This window comes from Schistocerca nitens, chromosome 1 (assembly GCF_023898315.1).
Source record: "Schistocerca nitens isolate TAMUIC-IGC-003100 chromosome 1, iqSchNite1.1, whole genome shotgun sequence".
Taxonomy (NCBI): Eukaryota; Metazoa; Arthropoda; class Insecta; order Orthoptera; family Acrididae; genus Schistocerca; species Schistocerca nitens.
This window is the reverse complement of record NC_064614.1, coordinates 556634457-556658021: the sequence shown is the minus strand read 5'-3', so window position 1 is coordinate 556658021 and position 23565 is coordinate 556634457. Positions and strand designations below refer to the sequence as shown.

The 23565-nt window shown below is 42.9% G+C and overlaps 1 protein-coding gene across 1 annotated transcript in view; it reads right to left on the bottom strand.

Moving 5' to 3' along the window:
• LOC126236383 (lipopolysaccharide-induced tumor necrosis factor-alpha factor homolog) overlaps positions 1-23565 on the bottom strand; it is a 129330-nt gene that overhangs the window by 74880 nt on the left and 30885 nt on the right. The window contains exon 2 of the mRNA XM_049945669.1: positions 17722-17768. Within this exon, the coding sequence (XP_049801626.1) occupies positions 17722-17767 (46 nt within the window). The 5' untranslated portion in view covers position 17768. The remainder of the gene's footprint in view (positions 1-17721; positions 17769-23565) is intronic.

Sequence of the window (23565 nt, the reverse complement as noted above, 5' to 3'; positions counted from 1 at the left end):
AATTGAGTCCCGATGGCGCTAACACTACAACAAAAGGAGTTTTCTGTTCTGCATTTCAACAGATGCAATTCAGTTACAACACTGCCACTTTATTTTCGGTGAGAGTAAGATACAAGTAAGTCCGGACTTACAACAAATTTTTCAAAAACAAAATATCTCCCCACAGGAAGTAAACATAAATTACAGTATCATGGTTGGATATGCTATTGAGGCATGTCGAAAACATAAATATCTGGGAATTATAATCTCAGGTCGGGGTTCCAGAAAAGAAGAAATAAGGCAGATGGCAACACAAGCCAAACAGGCCACCGATAAGCTGAACTCTGGCCTTTCATCAAGTAAAATTAAGAATAAAAGAGTTTTAGCGAATCAATAATACGAATCATGTGTGTTTATATGGATCAGAGTCCTCAGAAATGCCAAAACAAGATGGAAGAAACACTGAAGCCGTGAAAATGAATTTTTTGAGAGGAAGTTGCAGAGTTTCAACGCGAGAGAAGATCCAGAACAAAGGAATCAGGAAGCGAATAAAAACCTCCCATGTACATCATTGAAAAGGTTGAAAAACGGCGTTTAAAATGGTACGGACATGTCGTAAGAATAGGTTATGAACGGTAACCGGAAAAAGCACTTTGTTGACAAATTCCTTACAAGAGAAAAAGAGGAAGACATCGTGCAGAATGGAAAAAATGAAGTGGTGTAGGGTATGCTGCGAAGAAATTTGAAAGGAGATATGTACAAGGATCGAGAGACTTGGATACGAGCTTGCGAGAAACGGCCTCAGGAGCTGTACACGTTTTGTTTTATACAATTAATCCCGAGCATAGACGACATTTAAGTAACCACCTATATTTATGGCTCTCTGATCTGAATAATGCTTCACAGATGTCCAGGATACCCAGATTTGAAATACGTGCCGCACAAATGTTAGATGTCATTCGGGGAGTTCTGGACCGCGCCGGTGAAAAACACTCCATGTCAGTCGGTGAGTCAGCTGTGATATTTTGCGAATCATATAAAGCCGATGTTAGTGTGCTCAACATGAATTTGCATCAAAACCTTTACAATGCGTATGTTAAGTGGCATGCCGACAAATTGAAACACACGTGCGAGAAAGAAGTTAATGATTTGTGGAAGGAAGTCCGTCAGTCCGAATATTAATCAGGGTTGGCATGTTTAAAGTGTTTTTAATCACGTGTTAAGACACTGTTTAATAAACCTTATAAATAAAACGGCTTCATTAAAATGTCTCAATATTTAAAACAAAATAAAAATAATTTTTGCGTATTTTTATCCGACTTTGACGTAGACTTCAAGTGAGTGGAAGGAGTCTCACGTCTCGCCGAGTCTCACCAAGGGTGGAGGGGAGGGGGATCAAATTTTATACAAAACCCCTCACCTTATTGACGGGCGTCCCACTACTGCGAATTCGACGCAACCGCGTACCCAGCTGCTGCTCTTTTTGATCCTACAGTATCAGATGTTGCCCCCATAACAGAACCCCAACTCTTGGAAGGCGTACGCATCAGTTTCTCACCGAATCCCTTTCATTTGAAGAAAGATTGCCCTTTAACGTCCTGTCGATGACCTGGTCATAAGAGACGCAGCACAAGTTCGGATTATAGAGGGATGGGGAAGGAAATCAATCGGGCCCTATGAAAGGTGCCATCACAGCATTTGCCTTGATGTAGGAAATTCACGGAAAACTGAAATCCGTATGGCTGCGCTCCTGAACGTATTATCTCGCTTCGTCCCTTCCTTTGAAATATTTCCCCTTTATCTAGTTTTTCGTGCCGGCTGCCGACTGCAGCATTCTGCTAACACTTATCACTCACGAAGCGACACACACGATTAGTTTTGTGTGGATTACCTTCAGAGTTTGCGTTAACAGATAACGTTTATCAGCGCTACCATATGACGCATCGATATCTAATTTTGTAACTGGTAAACAGTCGTATCTACGTTTAGGCTATAAAATACACGTCACCTGGGCCTTTTTTTTTAAAGCTTATACTTCTCCTGGAACCGGCGCATACTAGCCGGTCTTGATGAAATCCGTCATTTAATTGTTCCAGGGAAGACTGGTTATTTACTGTGCGTAAGCGTCTTCAAAATAGTTTCTCACATTTTCATTCGGAGGTAATTGTTTCTGTGGCTATTTAACCCCTGCGCAACTAATTAACCAAATCCGTAGTTTTCCACACAAGTATGAATGTTGTCAGACGCAGACAATGCTTTTTATTTACTTGCTTTTCTCAAAACAAATCTTAGAATGTTTTTCTGTGTCCCAGCTTTAATGTAATTTATGTCATTTGTTCAGCTACGGCGATTCAGTCATGTTCCTGTCTACATAACGTGGCATGCTTAACTTAAGTTTCCCATAATTTATTTGCTGTTTTCCCTGACGTGCCATCATGCTGTGAATATTTATTCTAATGTATCTGTAGTCACATGGTTACCACTCAGCATATGACATGTTCCAAGCATTCCATCCACATTTTTTTGTGGAACTGCTCTAGTGGTGATGTGTCCTTCGGAGGGGAACGTTAAATTCTGCGGCTCTCTTGCCGTTTTTCCACAGTAGCCAATGTTGCATAATCTCCTTCCTCTCATAATCAACCACAAAAGGAACAGGATACGGTACTGCAGAGGCCCTCATCGTAAGCATGTACATGAAACAGTTTCCTGGTCACTAGCGGCTAATATATTTTCAAACGCAGTTTGCTGTATCTGATAGTTTCATTTGTTCAGATTTCTCATTCTGCTGTTAATGTCGGCTTTATCTGACCAATAAAGAGAGAAAATAAGGATGAAATAGTGGTATAGCATTGTTGGCTGGGAGACCGTAAGGAGTAGGTTCAGTGGCCTAACCCGAGCTTCACGTTACTAACTTTCCCCCCTTTGATGGCCAAATATTGGAAGCGAAAATGTATTCCTCTACCAGGATTCGAACCTGCTAACTCCAAGGCGAACCCCCATCACTCAGGCATGGGTTACCGTCATGATGGACTCGCCTTGGACTAGAAGTTATACGAGAGGTGCGCTTCGAGGGAATGAAGTGCAAGAGGCCTAGTAACACTTTTCACAACTGTTAATCCTGTGCTGATCATATTCTGTTAACAGGATAATTCAATTACAGCTGTCGGTCTGTTCTGCCTCTGTATGAAAAACTTTATGGCCACAGTTGTTTCTGCATGAAGCGTGAGGTGCATAAAATGATAGCATACTGTACTTTTCACATTAACAATTTCCTAATTTACCTTAAGGTACGAACAAAAAATACAACATTTTTTTTTTATTCCGTTCATAGCAAAATCTGACAGTGCGTTTGATAATAGACGTGGAAATAATGAGGGCGTCGACAGCCCAGAAATGACGAAATATTTTGACTGCCAGAGTGCTGGAACGTTTTAGTAAATTGTGTGTGCTGCGATACGTATCCAAAGAGAATATTTCGCTCTCTACCGGTAGCGGTGAGTCTGCTGCTATGAAACTTTCCGACAGTACGCGATGCCTTTCGCATTCAGTGCGCTTTCCCTCTGAGGCATCCAGGCACGCCTCAGACCTTCAGTAGCCAGCAGCCCTCTTCTACTTGCCACGCTAGGAAGCAAACTGAGCTATGAACTCTGGTTAAATGGCAGCGATGTGAGCAGTTGCAGCATACGGTGTGTTGTTCAGTTGAAGTAGTTGCAGGTACCGCCAGGTGAAGTTTTCGAAAAGGCCCCTGGTGCATGTCAAGGTAACTCCGTAAGAGCTTTGTTTGCGACAGACGTTATGCGGGTCCAGGCTACCAGGAACACCATTTTCATGTTTCTAGGACCATGACTACTGGCAGGAGCCAGTGATCGACCTTGACAGAAAAGTTTCTAACAAGTCGTACGGCATAATGATGCATGCTATTAGCGGCCACGTGTGCAGGGTGGCGTGAAGGGGACGAAATAGTAGAAGAATGAGAAAGAGCTTCCCACTTTGCGAGGAAAACTCAACGCCCTGGTGTATTGACGGAAGCGTGCAGGTTTCAAGAACTCCTATTGAATGGCGTCGCCCATTGTCCTGTCACTCCACAAACGTTTGCAGTGGCGACACTCAGTGTTGTCTCTTATGGGTCATATTCCGCTCTTTTACTGCTTGGCACTATCACGGTATCAGGAAACAAAGTGGCATCTCCACCATCTGATGACTCTAGGAGGAGGCTGGTGTCCGCTTACGGGCCGGAGGGGGGGGGGGGGGGGGGAGGGGAGGGGGGAGGAAGCAACTCAGAAAACCAAAGGCAAAAGCTGGACGTATGTTTCTGATGAAACGTGGTTCAAATGGCTCTAAGCACTATCGGACTTGACATCTGAGGTCATCAGTCCCCTAGACTTAGAACTACTTAAACGTAACTAACCTAAGGACATCACACACAGCCATGCCCGAGACAGGATTCGAACCTGCGACCGTAGCAGCAGCGCAGTTCCGGACTGAAGCGCCTAGAACCGCTCGGCCACAGCGGCCGGCGATGAAACATGGGACGACGGACGAACCTGTTATAAACTATCACAATTTCCACCTGGAACATTAGGGGCACAATAATAAACAACCAGCTGTAAGCAAATGAAATGAAGCATAGGAATATTGGCATATTGGTGGTATCATAAAGAAAGAAGAAAGCAGGAGGTTCACAAGAGGTAGGAGACTACCTTGTTTTTCTATTCTTTTTCGTATTAGCATTAGCAAATAATTCTTGTCCATTTTGGACATATTGCAAAACTGCGAACTGAGGGTGATTTATAATGAACTAACTGCAAACAGTTGATTTTATAGGCGTTTATTTTACCATTATGACTTTTCAAGATATTTCGTAGTCCATCTTAAGATGTTTACATTTATTTATGAGTCGTGCACATTGTTTACTAACGGAGCTTAAGACTTTTCCAGCAAAACTTTTTAAGACAGCTGTTGTAAAAAGTCGTTAGTAAAGAATGCTCGTGACGTGTAAATAAATGTAAACATATGAAGGTGGGCTGAATATAAAAATTAATACGGTCTCAAAAAAATGCGAATTTTGAGGCATAATTTGTTGGCGTGGATCGTCGGGAAATGTTTGCCGCTCATTACCGATGCGTTACCCCATAAACACCAATGTCGCGGTCGCAACAGTTTTGAATTTGTGCACTAGGTGCGTTGCTGTCGCGTCTCGTGATTATTAAGGGGGCATTAAGGGGACATTGTATGTACTATGCCGCCTATGTTAAGTTATCGAATTTTGTGACCCATTATCTTGGAAACTTTATAAGACAAATTTACAATTTTCCATTTATTGAATGCACCTTTTGAACTAGAATTATTACTAAAATTGTATTGTGGGTCATGTTATCTTTTTTTTCGACACTCAATTTTTTGGCAGAAATGAACATAAAATTATTCTAGTTCCATATGTGTTGAATCTCCTACTTGGCATTCTGTGAAAATTTCATGTCTTTACCATCAATACTTTTTTAGAAAAAAAATAGATCAGAGATATTGAGGTTAAAAACGTTTTTTATTCCAAATTCTTATACAGACATTTCTGTGTTTGCCGCCTCCTTTTCTTTCTTGCTTCTTTTGTCATTTGCTGAGCAGCTAACTATGCTTCATATACACACAGTTCATCCAGTTCCCGCAGTCCTTTAGCTGTGTTCTGTCCAAATCTTACACCTAACGTCTCCAGAACTTTAAGTCTTTCATAGTTTTCACCATTAAAAGTTATTACAACATCATACACTGCTAACTTTAGAGTCATAAGCCCAACAAATACATTTTTAGGCACATATCACCGCACAACATTATTGAAGGTCTCATTCACATGTAAACACTTCTTTAGTAACTCAGGATTTGCGAAATCTCTGTAAATAGGTTTGATTGCCTCCATTACTACCAAAGGATGAGAATGTTTGTGTATAAATTCATGCAGGGTGCCAGAACATTCAGCTTGCCCATATTTTCACTAAGTGTTTGGTGGACACAAAGCATGACATGGCTTTTCATCGGTTGATATTTGATGAAAGAAAGTGCTCCACACAGATATTTTCATCTTCTCTAAATTGTCACAGTTATCTCTAATACCCTTCCCATAATATTGCTGTAATTCATCAATTACTTTGTCCGTAAGTCACCCAGCTTATTTTATTGTCTTGCCATCAGACAGTTTTGTGTTACGCAGCTTGGTTTTTATGTTTATTCGAAACGCCAACTTCTGAGACGTAGCAGTAGGCACAAAACAAAGCAATTCACAGCCTTGTAGACTCTGTAGTTCCCAAGATATGACTACTCAACTGTGGCACTATATGCGTAGCTGCGAAATTTGACAGTCACACGTCAACATTCAAAATATTATTTGAAGGTCTCACAATTATCTGATTTTAATGTATTATATACCAAAATGTTCAGGAAAGTCCCAAGTACATTATGGAGTAGAAAACAGAAAATGTCAAATTTAACGAATTTCACGTACAATGTCCCCTTAAAGTCATTTTGTAAACTGAGCTCTAGTTTCCAGTTTCAGCTTTCTTATGCCTGCACTCATGATTGTTGTATCTTTCATATAGATAATAAAACTGGTATCGCAGCTGGTTAAGCCTACACAATCTTCCCACCCAGATTCTATTCCACAGTTATCCTGCGACACGGTTTGTACAACACTTAGCTCTTCATCTAGCTGTTTACAATGCGTAGAATTCATTACCTGTGCTTTAAAAAATACTGATTATAAGTTTTGTTTGTTTCTCAATTAATAAATGAAGCTATTGCAGTTACTTGATTCCAATTTATGTGGTGCAGAAGGTCCTTTATAACCTGATACTGACTTCAGTATTGCACGAACTGCTGAGAAACGAAGTGTGATGTCACGCTTGGTGTGAACCGACCGCCACTTGACACAGTCGTGCCGTGCGTGACGATGTGACATTACAGTGTGAACGGCCTTCAGGCAGCAATCACTTAGAAGGCTACCGTTTTTATAGCACTACTTCACTCGAATTGAATCGGTATATGAAAATAAAAGTATGACAAGCTGCGATGATCGCGAATTTAACAGTGACCCGAATGTACATTAAATTTCCTTTACTACACGTCTATGGTCACAAATTTTGTGTCATCAGACTACCGGTTTCGGTCTATAATGAGCATCTTCAGATCTGAAGCAAAATGTGAGAAAACACAAATACACTAGCAGATTTTCTACAGCTTAAAACAATAAAATAGAGCGTAATGAAAAGTATTACTGACATACATTCACATTTGTGTGCTTTAAATACGAAGAGACACCTGCTCTATAAAAACATGTCCTAATGCACTGGCGCCAGAAATGGCATCGTCTAATGTTAAACACAAAATAAGCAGTCATGGCAAAACTCTACCATCTGGTGAGCAAGATGTATGAGCAGGCGAAATACCCACAGACTTCAAGAAGAATATAATAATTCCAATCCCAAAGAAAGCAGGTGTTGACAGATGTGAAAATTACCGAACTATCAGTTTAATAAGTCACAGCTGCAAAATACTAACGCGAATTCTTTACAGACGAATGGAAAAACTGGTAGAAGCGGACCTCGGGGAAGATCAGTTTGGATTCCGTAGAAATGTTGGAACACGTGAGGCAATATTAACCTTACGACTTATCTTAGAAGAAAGATTAAGAAAAGGCAAACCTACGTTTCTAGCATTTGTAGACTTAGAGAAAGCTTTTGACAACGTTAACTGGAATACTCTTTCAAATTCTGAAGGTGGCAGGGGTAAAATACCGGGAGCGGAAGGCTATTTACAATTTGTACAGAAACCAGATGGCAGTTATAAGAGTCGAGGGACATGAAAGGGAAGCAGCGGTTGCGAAGGGAGTGAGACAGGGTTGTAGCCTCTCCCCGATGTTATTCAATCTGTATATTGAGCAAGCAGTAAAGGAAACAAAAAAAAAATTCGGAGTAGGTATTAAAAATCATGGAGAAGAAGTAAAAACTTTGAGGTTCGCCGATGACATTGTAATTCTGTCAGAGACAGCAAAGGACTTGGAAGAGCAGTTGAACGGAATGGAGAGTGTCTTGAAAGGAGGGTATAAGATGAACATCAACAAAAGCAAAACGAGGATAATGGAATGTAGTCAAATTAAATCGGGTGATGCTGAGGGGGATTAGATTAGGAAATGAGACACTTAAAGTAGTAAAGGAGTTTTGCTATTTAGGGAGTAAAATAACTGATGATGGTCGAAGTAGAGAGGATATAAAATGTAGCCTGGCAATGGCAAGGAAATCGTTTCTGAAGAAGAGAAATTTGTTAACATCGAGTATAGATTTAAGTGTCAGGAAGTCGTTTCTGAAAGTATTTGTATGGAGTGTAGCCATGTATGGAAGTGAAACATGGACGATAACCAGTTTGGACAAGAAGAGAATAGAAGCTTTCGAAATGTGGTGCTACAGAAGAATGCTGAAGATAAGGTGGGTAGATCACGTAACTAATGAGGAGGTATTGAATAGGATTGGGGAGAAGAGAAGTTTGTGGCACAACTTGACTAGAAGAAGGGATCGGTTGGTAGGACATGTTTTGAGGCATCAAGGGATCACAAATTTAGCATTGGAGGGCAGCGTGGAGGGTAAAAATCGTAGAGGGAGACCAAGAGATGAATGCACTGAGCAGATTCAGAAGGATGTAGGTTGCAGTAGGTACTGGGAGATGAAGAAACTTGCACAGGATAGAGTAGCATGGAGAGCTGCATCAAACCAGTCTCAGGACTGAAGACTACAACAACAACGACAAGCAGCACTATCGTCAAATATATGTATATAACAGTATATGCAAGAGTCATCTTGTCAGCAGCACTACTGTTCAAAACAAACTGCCGTACATTAGCCACAGAAAGTGTGTGTTGCAAGTTCACCAGATGTAAACTGACACACGCACACACACACGCACACACACACACACACACACACACACACACACACACACACACACACACACACAATTTTTCAATGATTAATTGTACAGTAAAATATAGGGGGATACAATCATTAAAGACTTTAATAGACTTAATTGGTGTAAGAAGCTTTACAGTGATAAAAAGCGATTAAATAAAATTTACTAGATTAGGAAAATGGAAGATTTTTTTGCAGAAAACTATATTATAGAAATTGACAAAGATCCAACTGAAGTTTCAAACTGGTTTGCGAAGGAGGATTGACAGCACCCAGTTTCGACTTAACGAATATGAAAAGAAATCGTTTTAAATGATGAATGTCGAACTTCCCCAGCTTAGATCTCAAGATTTCCAAAGATGGAAATCCGGTTCGTTCGTGAAAAATATGTCGTCACCATGCTGTAAACTAAATAAGTTTCTTAACAATAAACTTAAATCAGTTTACGCGTCCGATAATTATTTTGGGGTAAAAAATATTTCTGAGCTAGAAAACGCAATCTAGGACATATATATGCCAAATAATGCAACATTAGCATCCTTGATGTAAAAAATCTCTACAGCAATGTTCCAGTAAAATAAACTATTGACATTACTGCACGTAATCTCCTATCCCATAACAAGATTAGAAATGCAGAGTGTACAGAACTTATTGAATTTCTAGAATTTTGTTTAGCTTACAATTTTTTTACCTACAGTGACAAAATTATTGTTGTTGTGGTTTTCAGTCCTGAGACTGGCTTGCTGCAGCTCTCCATGCTACTCTATCCTGTGCAATCTTCTTCATCTCCCAGTACCTACTGCAGCCTTCATCCTTCTGAATCTGCTTAGTGTATTCATCTCTTGGTCTACCTCTACGATTTTTACCCTCCACACTGCCCTCCAATGCTAAATTTGTGATCCCTTCATGCCTCAAAACATGTCCTACCAACCGATCCCTTCTTCTAGTCAAGTTGTGCCACAAACTTCTCTTCTCCCCAATCCTATTCAATACCTCCTCATTAGTTATGTGATCTACCCGTCTAATCTTCAGCATTCTTCTGTAGCACCACATTCAAAAAGATGGGCTTGGGATGGGTAATAGTCTAGCTGGTACTTTAGCAGATTTTATGGGAACGATTTAGAATGTAAATTTTTTACCAAGTTTCCACAGCTAGAAGATAAAACGATTTATTATAAACGGTATATTTACGACATTTTATTACTGACAGAAGGCGACACCAATGAGGTCAACGCATGTGCCCAAGCAATAGGTAGCATGCACCCAAAAAATAACTTTTACTACTGAAGTTGGAAATGAGAGCTCCGTTAGCTAACTTGACTTTAATATTAGGAAAGTTGACAACAAATATATATTTAAAGTGCACAAATGAACATGTATTTCAGTAATACTTTTCAATATGGTCTATTTTATTGTTTTAAGCTGTAGACAGTCTGATAGTGTATTTGTGTTTTTCGCGTATTTTGCTTCAGATCTGAAGATCGTCATTATAGATCGAAACCCGTAGTTTGGTGACAAAAAATTTGTGACTGTAGACGTGTAGTCAAGGAAATAAAAGTATGGATGGGTCAAGAACAAAGTGGATGGAATAACTGAGAAATTTAAATGTTGAAGGTGTGCTGAGGAATGTGCTGATTGACCATGGGCGAACTTAACCGAACTCTAATGTAATTCGTGCAATCTGTCTCTATGATTTCGTGATCATCTACAATGCGTAGACGACGTCACCGTCGTCATTATCGTGAGGAATGGTTAAAGAGATTTTATAAGACTGTCTCCATGTTGCTCTTCTCACTATTCAAAATTGTGACAAAAAAGCGCGTGCAACTGAGATCAGTGAATTTACAATTAAATCAATACAATGAAATGAGTACCCTCAGCTGCCTACAGGCGTTGATACACGTCAACAGGGACAGTTGAAAATCGTGCCCTGACCGGGACTCGAACCCGGGACCTCCTGCTTACATGGCAGATGCTCTATCCATTTTTTTTTTCATTTTGTTCGTTGTTGATCGCTGTGTTTGGTCGTTGCGGACGTCACATGACATCCGGCCAAGTTCGATTGTTGATCCTTCCACTCAGTTTTTTAATTACAGAGGCCAACCAGCTCTCTGACCAAACACGCTGAGCTACCGTGCTACAATAAATGTTCAAATGTGTGTGAAATCTTACACACAACCTAAATTATCCTAAGGACAAACACACACACCCGTGCCCGACGGAGGACTCGAACCTCCGCTGGGACCAGCCGCACAGATCCATCTGAGCCACGAAGGACACAGAGGATAGTGCGACTGCAGGGACATCTCTGGCACGCCTCCCGTGAGACCCACATTCCCAACTTATTGTCCCACAGTACATTCGTAGTGCCCTGGCCCATTACACTCATTTCTCGCGGCTTTACCGATTCCCGTAAGAGTCGGGCAATCTGTGTGCATCCACACAAATGGCCGGTGAGCCATTCGGACATGTCCGAAAGAACAGATACCATCTATCTCTCTCTCTCTCTCTCTCTCTCTCTCTCTCTCTCTCTCTCTATATATATATATATATATATATATATATATATATATATATATATATATATATATATATATATATATATATATATATGTGAGATCAGTGAGACAAAATAAGTACTTTAATTTATGCCGGTTATATAATCCTATTAGGCCAGGCAAAAGACACAGAAGAGAAGTCGAACGGAAGGTGTCATAAGAAAGTTGGTTGGTTGCCTGATATGGAGGAGGGGACCAAACAGCAAGGTCATCGGTCCCATTTGATTAGTGAAGGATGGAGAAGGAAGCCGGCGGTGCCCTTTTGAAGGGACCATCTCGGTATTTGCCTGGAGCGAGTTTGTAAAATCACGGAAAACCTCGTAAGAAGGTGGTCAACAAAAGCGAAACACAGATAATGGGGTGTAGTCTAATTACAATGACGGCAAAAAATCACAACACCAAAAAATAGTTTAGCGTACTGAAATTTCGGTAATACATTTGTCTAAGTAACATATTTAAGTAATTAACATTGTAAGATCAAAGATAATGTAAGTGCGAGATAAGGCATTGCAAATGTGAAATGCTGGCACATTAATAACCTGTGTAACCGCCAGACTGTCCAATGCAAGCAAGCAAACGTTAATGCATTGTGTTGTACAGGTGCCGGAGTTCCATGCCTGTTGCACTTGGTCAATACAGGAACGGTTGATGCTGTTTGTGTATGAAGCTGGAGTTGTGCGATGATGTCCCATGTGTGCTCGATTGGAGACAGATCTGGTGGTCGAGCAGGGTGCCTATTCTGTATCTTTCCACCTTTGCGCGGATCGTTTCGGTACCCAAGCGCACCGATCGATCTAGTACTCGAATTAGAGCCCGTGCATTACTCAGTATGTATTTCGGTAGTGATACCGTTCGGGTCCAGAGAACCGAAGCGCTGTTGTCGGTTCGCATGGCGCAAACCAATCAAAAGCAAGTGGTCGGAGATCCGCGCATGCGCACTGCAGCGCCCACAGCGCCACGAACACGAAGTGGCTAGCAGACGACACATGCGAGCTGTCCTTCCAAGTACAGAAAATTGCGTTTACGTTGCCACAACGCATGACGCATGACGCCGCATTCCATATAGCTGACGTGCCCGCCTTCATCGCCCTTGCCTCCTCCTTAACAGTATCATGCGCAGTATATCCATTTCCATGATTCTCAGTTAAAATAGATAGAAATTTGTACAGTTTCCCTGACCGCATGTTTCCATACATTCATAATAACGATAGCGTATTTGACTGTATTCTTCAGATTGTCGTAAATGCCACATTACGTCATCTTATTCTCATTCACACCCGAAAAATTGATTCTGAGAGTTTCAAAGAATAAGAAGATAAACAGAATGTGGTTATAACTCGCTCCTAGAGATCCAAATGATTAAGTAGCCCCCTTCCTATGTGACACGTCAACGATTTGGGTCTTAAAAACAAAATTGAAAAATGCATTTTCGAGAGCTCCTGCAGTTCGTCGACGTTTATAAGATGCATCTCATGAATGAAAATGTTTCGTATATGGTGCAACAGTCTAAAAATATGACGGAGATCTTTCATCTCTGTATACTATTGTTGAGGATTCGATCGCAGATAAATACTGGTGACAAGCAAGATAATGAAGATGACTGCTGCTAGTTACATTCCCAGTAATTTAAATTGTGCTCTTAGATTCCTGTCTAACCGCATACTCGGAAATCGCTACATATTCAGAAAAAATAGTGAATTATTTCTGACAAGAAAAAATATAAAGGTCCCTGTCGGTTGTTTCACTCACAGCAATTTCATCTCCAGCAATTTCATATTTCGTCTTTTAAACACACAGAAATTACGAAATCATTACTGAGGAAGTGCGCTCTTACATGTGAGTACTAACGAATATTGCAGAAAAATCTTAACTTACACGAATAACAATGTCTCAGAACATGTTGCATATATGAAGAGTCGGAAAAAAAAAGTTAGCAACTGTCCGTGCGCGAACTCTTATCTTTTCAATTCGCATTCCTGCGGGCTAACCACTTAGCCACGCCAAACAATATTACTGTTATGCTCAATTCTTGTACTACTAAGATCAAAGTTAATGTAAGCGCGAGATAAGCCATTGCAAATGTGAAATGCTGGCACACTAATAACCTGTGTAACCGCCAGACTGTTCAATACAAGCATGCAAACGTTAATGCATTGTGTTGTACAGGTGCCGGATGGCAGTTAGTTTGACGGAGTTCCATGCCTGTTGCACTTGGTCAATATAGGAACGGTTGATGCTGTTTGTGTATGAAGCTGGAGTTGTCGTGCGATGATGTCCCATGTGTGCTCGATTGGAGACGGATCAAGTGACAAAGTAGGTCAAGGTAATGTGACACTTTGGAGAGCGTGTTGGGATACGTCGGCAGCATGTGGACGAACGTTATCACGTTGGAAAACACTCCCTGGAATGCTGTTCATGAATGGCAGCACAACAGGTCGAATCACTAGACTGACACACGAACTTGCAGTCAGGGATCGTGGGATAATGACGAGAATGCTGCTGCTGTCATACGAAATCGCACCCTAGACCGTAACTCCAGGTGTAGTTCCAGAGTGTCTATTACACAGACAACTGGCCTCCTCTTAACCAACATACGGCCACCACTGAAACCGAGGCAGAACTACACTCCTGGAAATTGAAATAAGAACACCGTGAATTCATTGTCCCAGGAAGGGGAAACTTTATTGCCACATACCTGGGGTCAGAAACATCACATGATCACACTGACAGAACCACAGGCACATAGACACAGGCAACAGAGCATGCACAATGTCGGCACTAGTACAGTGTATATCCACCTTTCGCAGCAATGCAGGCTGCTATTCTCCCATGGAGACGATCGTAGAGATGCTGGATGTAGTCCTGTGGAACGGCTTGCCATGCCATTTCCACCTGGCGCCTCAGTTGGACCAGCGTTCGTGCTGGACGTGCAGACCGCGTGAGACGACGCTTCATCCAGTCCCAAACATGCTCAATGGGGGACAGATCCGGAGATCTTGCTGGCCAGGGTAGTTGACTTACACCTTCTAGAGCACGTTGGGTGGCACGGGATACATGCGGACGTGCATTGTCCTGTTGGAACAGCAAGTTCCCTTGCCGGTCTAGGAATGGTAGAACGATGGGTTCGATGACTGTTTGGATGTACCGTGCACTATTCAGTGTCCCCTCGACGATCACCAGTGGTGTACGGCCAGTGTAGGAGATCGCTCCCCACACCATGATGCCGGGTGTTGGCCCTGTGTGCCTCGGTCGTATGCAGTCCTGATTGTGGCGCTCACCTGCACGGCGCCAAACACGCATACGACCATCATTGGCACCAAGGCAGAAGCGACTCTCATCGCTGAAGACGACACGTCTCCATTCGTCCCTCCATTCACGCCTGTCGCGACACCACTGGAGGCGGGCTGCACGATGTTGGGGCGTGAGCGGAAGACGGCCTAACGGTGTGCGGGACCGTAGCCCAACTTCATGGAGACGGTTGCGAATGGTCCTCGCCGATACCCCAGGAGCAACAGTGTCCCTAATTTGCTGGGAAGTGGCGGTGCGGTCCCCTACGGCACTGCGTAGGATCCTACGGTCTTGGCGTGCATCCGTGCGTCGCTGCGGTCCGGTCCCAGGTCGACGGGCACGTGCACCTTCCGCCGACCACTGGCGACAACATCGATGTACTGTGGAGACGTCACGCCCCACGTGTTGAGCAATTCGGCGGTACGTCCACCCGGCCTCCCGCATGCCCACTATACGCCCTCGCTCAAAGTCCGTCAACTGCACATACGGTTCACGTCCACGCTGTCGCGGCATGCTACCAGTGTTAAAGACTGCGATGGAGCTCCGTATGCCACGGCAAACTGGCTGACACTGACGGCGGCGGTGCACAAATGCTGCGCAGCTAGCGCCATTCGACGGCCAACACCGCGGTTCCTGGTGTGTCCGCTGTGCCGTGCGTGTGATCATTGCTTGTACAGCCCTCTCGCAGTGTCCGGAGCAAGTATGGTGGGTCTGACACACCGGTGTCAATGTGTTCTTTTTTCCATTTCCAGGAGTGTAGATTCCATCAGAAAACGCAACAGACCTCCAACCTGCTCTCCAATGAGCTCTCGCTTGATACCGCTTAAGTCGCAAATGGCAGTCGTTTGGAGTCATGGGAATGCACGCTACAGGGCGTCTGGCCCGGATCTGTCCTTTAAGTCACCGATTTGTAACAGTTCGTTGTGCCAACTGCAGCTCAGATTGCTGCTGCAGATGCAGTACGATGGGTCACAACCGTATGCCGAATACAACGGTCTTCCCTCTCTGCAGTGCCACGTAGCCGTCCGGAGCCAGGTCTTCTTGCGGATGTACATTCTCGTTACCACCGCTGGCAACAATGTCATACGTGGCTGCATTCCTGCCTAGTCTTTCTGCAGTGTTGCAGAAGGAACATCTAGCTTCTCGTAGCCCTATTACACGACCGCATTCAAACTCAGGGAGGTGTCGGTAATGGCATTAACGAGTAACACGGACACACTATGTCCAATCTCGAAGATAACTAATGCTCGGGACTGTTGCAGAGTGTATTTAACGCAAACCTGATTTGCATCCTCGTAGAGGCGCTACTAGCGCCACTCTTACGCGACTGGCGAGAAATTTGAATAGACATAGTATTTCAGATGTAGAAACACGCCTACCAACTTTCGTTTATGCCACTCAACTCTTCCTTGGTGCTGCCATCGTTCTTCCTTCAGCGTAAATCAGATGATGCTGCCGTGCGGGATTAGCCGAGCGGTTTGTGGCGCTGCAGTCACGGACTGTGCGGCTGGTCCCGGTGGAGGTTCGAGTCCTCCCTCGGGCATGGCTGTGTGTGTTTGTGCTTAGGATAATTTAGGTTAAGTAGTGTGTAAGCTTAGGGACTGATGACCGTAGCAGTTAAGTCCCATAGGACTTCACACACACATTCAGATGATGCTGATAAAATCATATTAGAAAATGAGAGATATAGTAGACGCATTTTATTGCTTGGTTAGCAAACTAAAGGAGGATGACAAAAGTGAAGAGAATATAAAACGCAGACCGACAACGGCAAGAAAGGATTGGCTGAAGCCTTTCTTACTGTTGCCGGTCTGAATCTGGTAACACGGGATATAAATTTAGCCATTAGGAAATTTTTTTCTGGAAGCATTTGCCTGGAGTGTAGTGTTGTCGGATGTGAAATGTTGAGGATAAGCTGTTTAGACCAGGGAAGAGTAAACCTTTGCAAGTGTTTATGTTTGGTTTGTGGGGCGCTCAACTGTGCGGTTATCAGCGCCCTTACAAAGTCCCAATTTGTACATCGTCCAACTTTTTTAACAGTCCAATCTGGCCACTGTCACAAATGATGATGATGATGAAACGATGAGGACAACGCAAACACTCGGTCCCACAACCCGGCCAGGAACTGAACCCATGACCCCGTCATCCAGAGGCAGCAACGCTAGCCACTGGACCAAGACGAGCAGCGGACCTTTGCAAGTGTGATTTCACAGCAGAATGTTGAAGAGTAGATGGATGGAGCGCATAACCAAAGAATTGGTTTGTATCGAGCCCAGGCCTAAAGATCTATATGTACAGCTTGACAACAAGAAAGGAAGGTTGATATAACAGAACGTGAGTTTCAAGAAGTAGATTTGGTATAGGAGGGAAGTGTGGGGGGTAGATATTGTAGAGGGAAATCGAGACTTGACTGCATTCTGCAGGGTTTTTCAAATGGATGTAGGTTGCAGTAGTATCGAGCCAGTCCTCGTACAGAAGACAACAGCAATCTAAAGGTACTGTATGGATATCGGTAACCTGTCGTGGTCAGTACAGGAAACGTGGGAGGCTAGGAAGTCGGGAAAAAATTACTCCTCTGCGCAAATCTAAACTTCTGGTGTTTTAAGACAGTAGAAGCGTTTGTCCGCTTTTTAGCTTCCATCATATGCACAATGCACGAGTACTGGCCCGCACTGCTAGTCCGCGAGAAAGCGCAAAGCTTTGCAGTCTCGCAGTCAGGTCGTGACGCTGGCTGACTGGTTCCTCGACTGCATCGAGGACGCTGCTGACGCCACAGGCTACGCGCCTTAAATTAGGTCACCGTGACGTAGCGCGGGGCGTCACGTGAAGCATCGGCTGGGCGTGGCGAGCTCCTAGTGCGCGCTCTGTATGCATAGGGATACGGGGCCGGACTAATCTCGCTCTGTACACAGAGAGATAGGGATATTCCGGGCCTCAGTGGTGGGTCTTACCTGCTGCTGCCTGCGGCACTGCGGCGTACTGCTGCGGCTGCGCCATCCTGCAACAGTGCAAGAAGGCAAAATTAGCTGACGGCCTACTCACCTGCCTTGATTTAAATGCACAACAGTTACGGTCATTCCTGTTTTTCATTACTTCGCTAAGTCACCATAACCGATATCATAGTGACCTGCTAGAAATGGGAATGACTTTTATCGCTCTAACATTTAAAAAGATGCGAGACACGACGGTATAAGGAAAAGAAACCGAGCCAGACTAATACACGTCATCTAATGATCACCCAGTTAGTTGTGTGTTCTTTGAGCACCTGAATATGTATTTCACAGTTTCATTTTTATTAAATGCTGCTCAGTCCTATCATTCACGTCACTTACATCCAATTTCACATCATGGTGTTTCAAGGCATCCATAAAATATTATACAAATGGTAATCATAAAGTTTTAACTATCACGTCGAAAATGAAAGTAGATGTAGGTGATTATTTCATTGTTTTATATGAATGCCTAGTGTCAGTTCTTCCGAAAGAACAGACACCAAGCATTTATATAACTGATTCACTTCGATGTGCAATGAACCCACGACCTTCAGTGCGGATGCAGAGTATCGTTCGACCCCCAGCAGGAGTCTAAAATTAGCGAGGCTAGACGACATGTACGGGAACTGCGGATGGGTGGCGTTAGATGGTAGTATGAGTCAGCCGGGCAGCGTGCCAAGATCATACGTGCGTTTGCCATAAACATTGTGTCCGGATGGCGCAATGGTTGACGTAAGTGCCCAGTAAGCAGGAGATCCCAGGTTCGAGACCTGATCCGACACACATTTTCATTCGTCGCCGCTGATTCCGCACAAAGCCCCGATGCAGCTGATAATCATCAGTTCCTTTCCTTCCATTTCCTATCTCTAGATCCACCTTCAATTTATTTGATTTAATTGTTTTTTTTTCCGGACGTACATGTTTGCAGTTTTGGCACACAGTATGTCCCGGCGCCACAGTACTGTAGCAAACCACAAGAGGGGTCAAAACAAAATAGTCTATTCCACTGATAAAGTGCAGTTCTTACTCTGCGGTAATTCAAACCGCTGCAACAATCAATGCCGATATGTTGGAAGTATAGGGCACCAATGCACCAGCGTATAACACAGAGATTAGGTGATGCAGGTATTACCAGTGTGTACAAAAAAATCCGAATGACGAAGAATGAAGCGTCAAACCCATCTTCTGTGAAAAGCCGGAGATTGCAAGGGAAGTCAATATTCTAGTGCTCAAAGAGCGGCGAAAGTGGGTAAAGTGAAAAATTAATCGTGGATTATTTGCCAACATCTTGCACTAGATTCTGTTCTCTGTCAATGTCGTTGTCCTCTGGTTTCCGCTACTGCACACACCCATTGTAAGCCGAACACCAGAGAAAATCTGCCAAGATGAAGACAGCCGAGATGAATGTCTCTTTTAGCCGCTCCATCCTCATGGACAAGTCTCGGGAATATTATGATCCCGAGACAAAGGAGGAAATCGAACTGGTAACACGCGGTCTGAGGCAACCGCTGAAAAAGGTGAAGACCCAGCCATCAGCAGGCAAGGCGACGGCATTTCCTGGAACTACCACGGTCTGGTGCCAACCCATTATGCTCGTAAGAGACAATGCGTCATAGAAGCACACAACGGTACCAAAATCTCGTGAGGCGATCACGGGAGGCTGCCTAAACTGAACGCTGCGAGAAACTGTCCACTGTTGTGTTTTTACTTCACAACAGCTCCTCGGATCATTCTGCATACGACAGAATCACACATATTGCTTCTTTGGGCTACCAAATTTTACTCCCCCACACCTCCCGCTTCTTACGATTTCCTGACGTTGCACCCTGCGACTTCTTCCTCTATCCTGTGATTACTCACTCTTGTGCTATACAAGTAAGTCGCTGGCGTATGGACGCTCTTATCTTCTGCTTCTGCGTGAGCAATGCACATACGAGACGAGATGGGCAGCAAAGCATTTTCTTATACTACTCACATATCCTGTTCTCACTAGCTTTTCACGTATCACTTGCGTGCCTGTTTTCGCAAAACTATGTTGCATCTATCCTTTCTTGCCTTCTCATCTACTCAATTTCGTTTTTACTCTTTCCCGTCGTCAGTTTGCGAGTGGTTTCTTGTATTTTACTCATTTCATTTCACAGAGTTTGCAGTCCTCGTTCAACTCATTCACAAGGAACAGGAGAACGAAAAAATTCTAGACTTATAAATGATTATCAACAGCACGCTGTGGCTCTACTTTCGACCTTTTTTAGTGAGAATAAATTACTGGTGGTATTGTTAAATCTTCACCACCGACTAGTGTGTCAGTTGAAGTCAATTTTTAAAGTGGCCTAGTAAAGTTCACAGATGTGTTCCTTTGCACTACTATTAACTGAAAAATATGATTCCTCTGTTGACTGAGCGTTCAATAGTCAACTATCAGTATAATCCATCAGCACTGCCGAGAAAACCGTTTAAATAACGGCAGCCAGCAGATACGGGACCACCACAGTACCATAACTATGTCGACAATAAGTAACTACGAATGATTTTTAATATTACTTTTACAGTAGACTACTGAAACAAAACTCAATGTCAAGACAACACATTTGGCTTAAACAGCGTGAAACCTGAGATTTTGCGAAACTATGTCACCACAAAGCTAAGAGCAACATTCACCGCAGGAAACAGAGCCACTGTGATCTCTGTATATACGCGGATAAATGGAAAAAAAATGAAGAAGTGACAGCGTGTTCGTGACATCGGGAGAATTCGTGTAAAAATGGTACACGTGTCCATACATTTCTGCTGAGTGCATGAGTTTGATGTTCTCGATAGTTACGTTAGTGACTGCTTTTCCAAGATGTATTATTGCGACAGAACAGAAAATTAGATGGTATAAGTAATGTGAGTGTACCCCTAACCCCAGACTGCAGACTAAAGTCTTCATAACATGTCAATAACCTGTAAAACCTAGAATTTTCGACAAATGAACGAAATATACTCGAGATGTGTCTTCAGTATGGTCCTTTCCATCCTCCATCAACTACCTGTAAAGAAGATAGATATTGAATAAACTTTAGCTAAAGACACTACTGCAAAACATTGAATTGTTAACGGCTTCATTAGAGATGGGGCACATCCTAAGATTAAGGAGTACCTCGAAGAAAACGATTTATTGACACATAGTCAGCACGGTTTCAGGAAATATTCTTGTGAAACACAATTAGCTCTTTATACTCATGAAGTAATAAGTGCTATCGGCAAGGGATGTCAAATTCATTCCACATTTTTAGATTTCCAGAAGGCTTTCGACACCTTTCCTCAGAAGCGTCTTCTAACCAAACTGCGTGCCTGAGGAGTATCGCCTCAGTTGTGCGACTGGATTCGTGATTTCCTGTCAGAAAGGTCACAGTTTGTAGTAATAGACGGAAAGTCATTGAGTAAAACAGAAGTAATATCCGGCGTTCCCCAAGGAAGTGTTATAGGCCCTCTATTGTTCCTGATCTATATTAACGACATAGGAGACAATCTGAGTAGCCGTCTTAGATTTTCTGCAGACGATGCTGTCATTTACAGTCTTGTAAAGTCATCAGATGATCAAAACGACTTGCAAAATGATTTAGATAAGATATCTATATGGTGCGAAAAGTGGTAATTTACCCTCAATAGGGAAAAGTGTGAAGTTATTCACATGAGTACTAAAAGAAATCAGCTAAATTTCGATTACGCGATAAGTCACGCAAATCTGAAGGCTGTAAATTCAACTAAATACTTAGTGATTACAATTACAAATAACCTAAATTGGAACGATCACATAAATAGTATTGTGGGTAGAGCAAATCAGACTGCGATTCATTGGCAGAACACTTAGAAGGTGCAACAGGTCTACCAAAGAGACTGCTTACACTACGCTTGTCCGTCCTATTCTGGAGTATTGCTGTGCGGTGTGGGATCCTCATCAGGTGGGATTGACGGATGACATCGACAAAGTACAAAGAAGGGCAGCTCGTTTTGTATTATCTCGAAATAGGGGAGGTAGTGTCACAGACATGATACGTGAATTGGATTGGCAATCATTAAAACAAAGGCGTTTTTCGTTGCGACAGGATCTTTTCATGGAATTTTAATAACCAGTTTTCTCCTCCGATTGCGAAAACATTCTGTTGGCACCCACCTACATACGGAGAAATGATCATCACGATAAAATAAGAGAAATCCGGGCTCGCAAAGAAAAATTTAAGTGGTCGTTTTTCCCGCGTGCCGTTCCTGAGTGGAACGGTAGAGAGATAGCTTGAAGGTGGTTCACTGAACCCTCTGCCAGGCACTTTATTGTGAATAGCAGAGTAATCGCGTAGATGTGGATGAAGGAAAGACGGAGAATGAAATGGGTCGTACCCGTTTTAAATGAACCATCCCGGCATTTGCCTTAAGAGACTTAGAGAAATCATCACGGAGAACCTAAATCTGGGTAGTCCGATATGTATCTGAACTTTCGTCCTTCTGAGTGCAACTTCAGTATGCTGATCATTGCGCCATCTCGCACAGTCATGCCGTAAAGAAAAGCGAAACATCTGACAGTAACATCACACACAGACTATCGACTTCAACACCCTCAAGATTTTTTAAAGAGAAATTATGTGAATGGCACAAAAGCAGGACAACACTATTGTGGTTTTGAACAAGCGTGATTGATTGCAAAAAGTAGACTTCCTGACTCCCAGATTTTTCCAAATCCTTCCCAACGATCTTACTAAGTTATTTAAAACGGACATTAAATGTGTGTGTCAGTTGCGTTTACGTGAGTGGGTATGTGTGTGTGCGTTTGACGCCTAATTCTGACGAAGGCCTTACTGGCCGAAAGCTATTATTTGTGACATTTTGTTGTGCCTATTTGCGGCTCAGCCTCTCCGCCATATGGTAAGTGGCAACTTTCCTTTTCACAAGATTGTGACATTAAGTGTGTAATTCTTGTGAAACTAAATTTTCTGATTTTCAGGAAGGGGTATCAACTAACATGAACCCATTGTATCCTAGATTGTATGGGTTCCCAAAACTTCGTAAGCAAGGTGTAGCTGGATCAGTCCTGTTGCATCCTGATTCATAGCTCCATACCACCAACTGACAAGCAAACTGGATCTTTTAATTAAAAGTACGTCGAAATTCAAACCAAAGCTTGGTATTTCAAACACAATGGACCCTGTAAATAAAAGAGCTACCCATCATACACATTGCTAATTTAGTGTCCTTGCAGATTGTGATTGTAGTTTGTTTTCAAACATATCAGTAGAGGAATGGGTGTCTAACAGAGTTTATGTACAGATCTTATCTCACTCCAGCAGAAGTGAGTGACTTAAGGCTAGTCGCTGAGAAATGCTTATATAAATAGTTAGATGGCTTAGTTATGAGAAACCTCTTAGTCCACTTCTGCCTGAAACACTGATGCAAAAGTCTTCAAAGTGTATTAAATGAAGAGCCTTTAGGTACAAGTATTAAGTACTGGTATATATATATATACACCAGTCGGAGGTTTATATATATATATATATATATATATATATATATATAAACCTCCGACGTTCAGTTGCGTGTTGTAACAAACACGGGCTACGGTCGGCGAGCAGCATCTGCAGGGACTTGTCTACGATGACGACCGTGTTTACGAGTGTGGCTGTAGTGCACTGTTGTGGTTTGGTCTAGCTGTCGCAGTGTCCGCATGTAGCGCTTGCTGCTATTATTATTCTGCATTCGTCTCCGCACGCAGACCAACTTTAGTACACCGTGTTACCAGACGTCTGTGATAGTGTAGTGTTGTAGGAACTG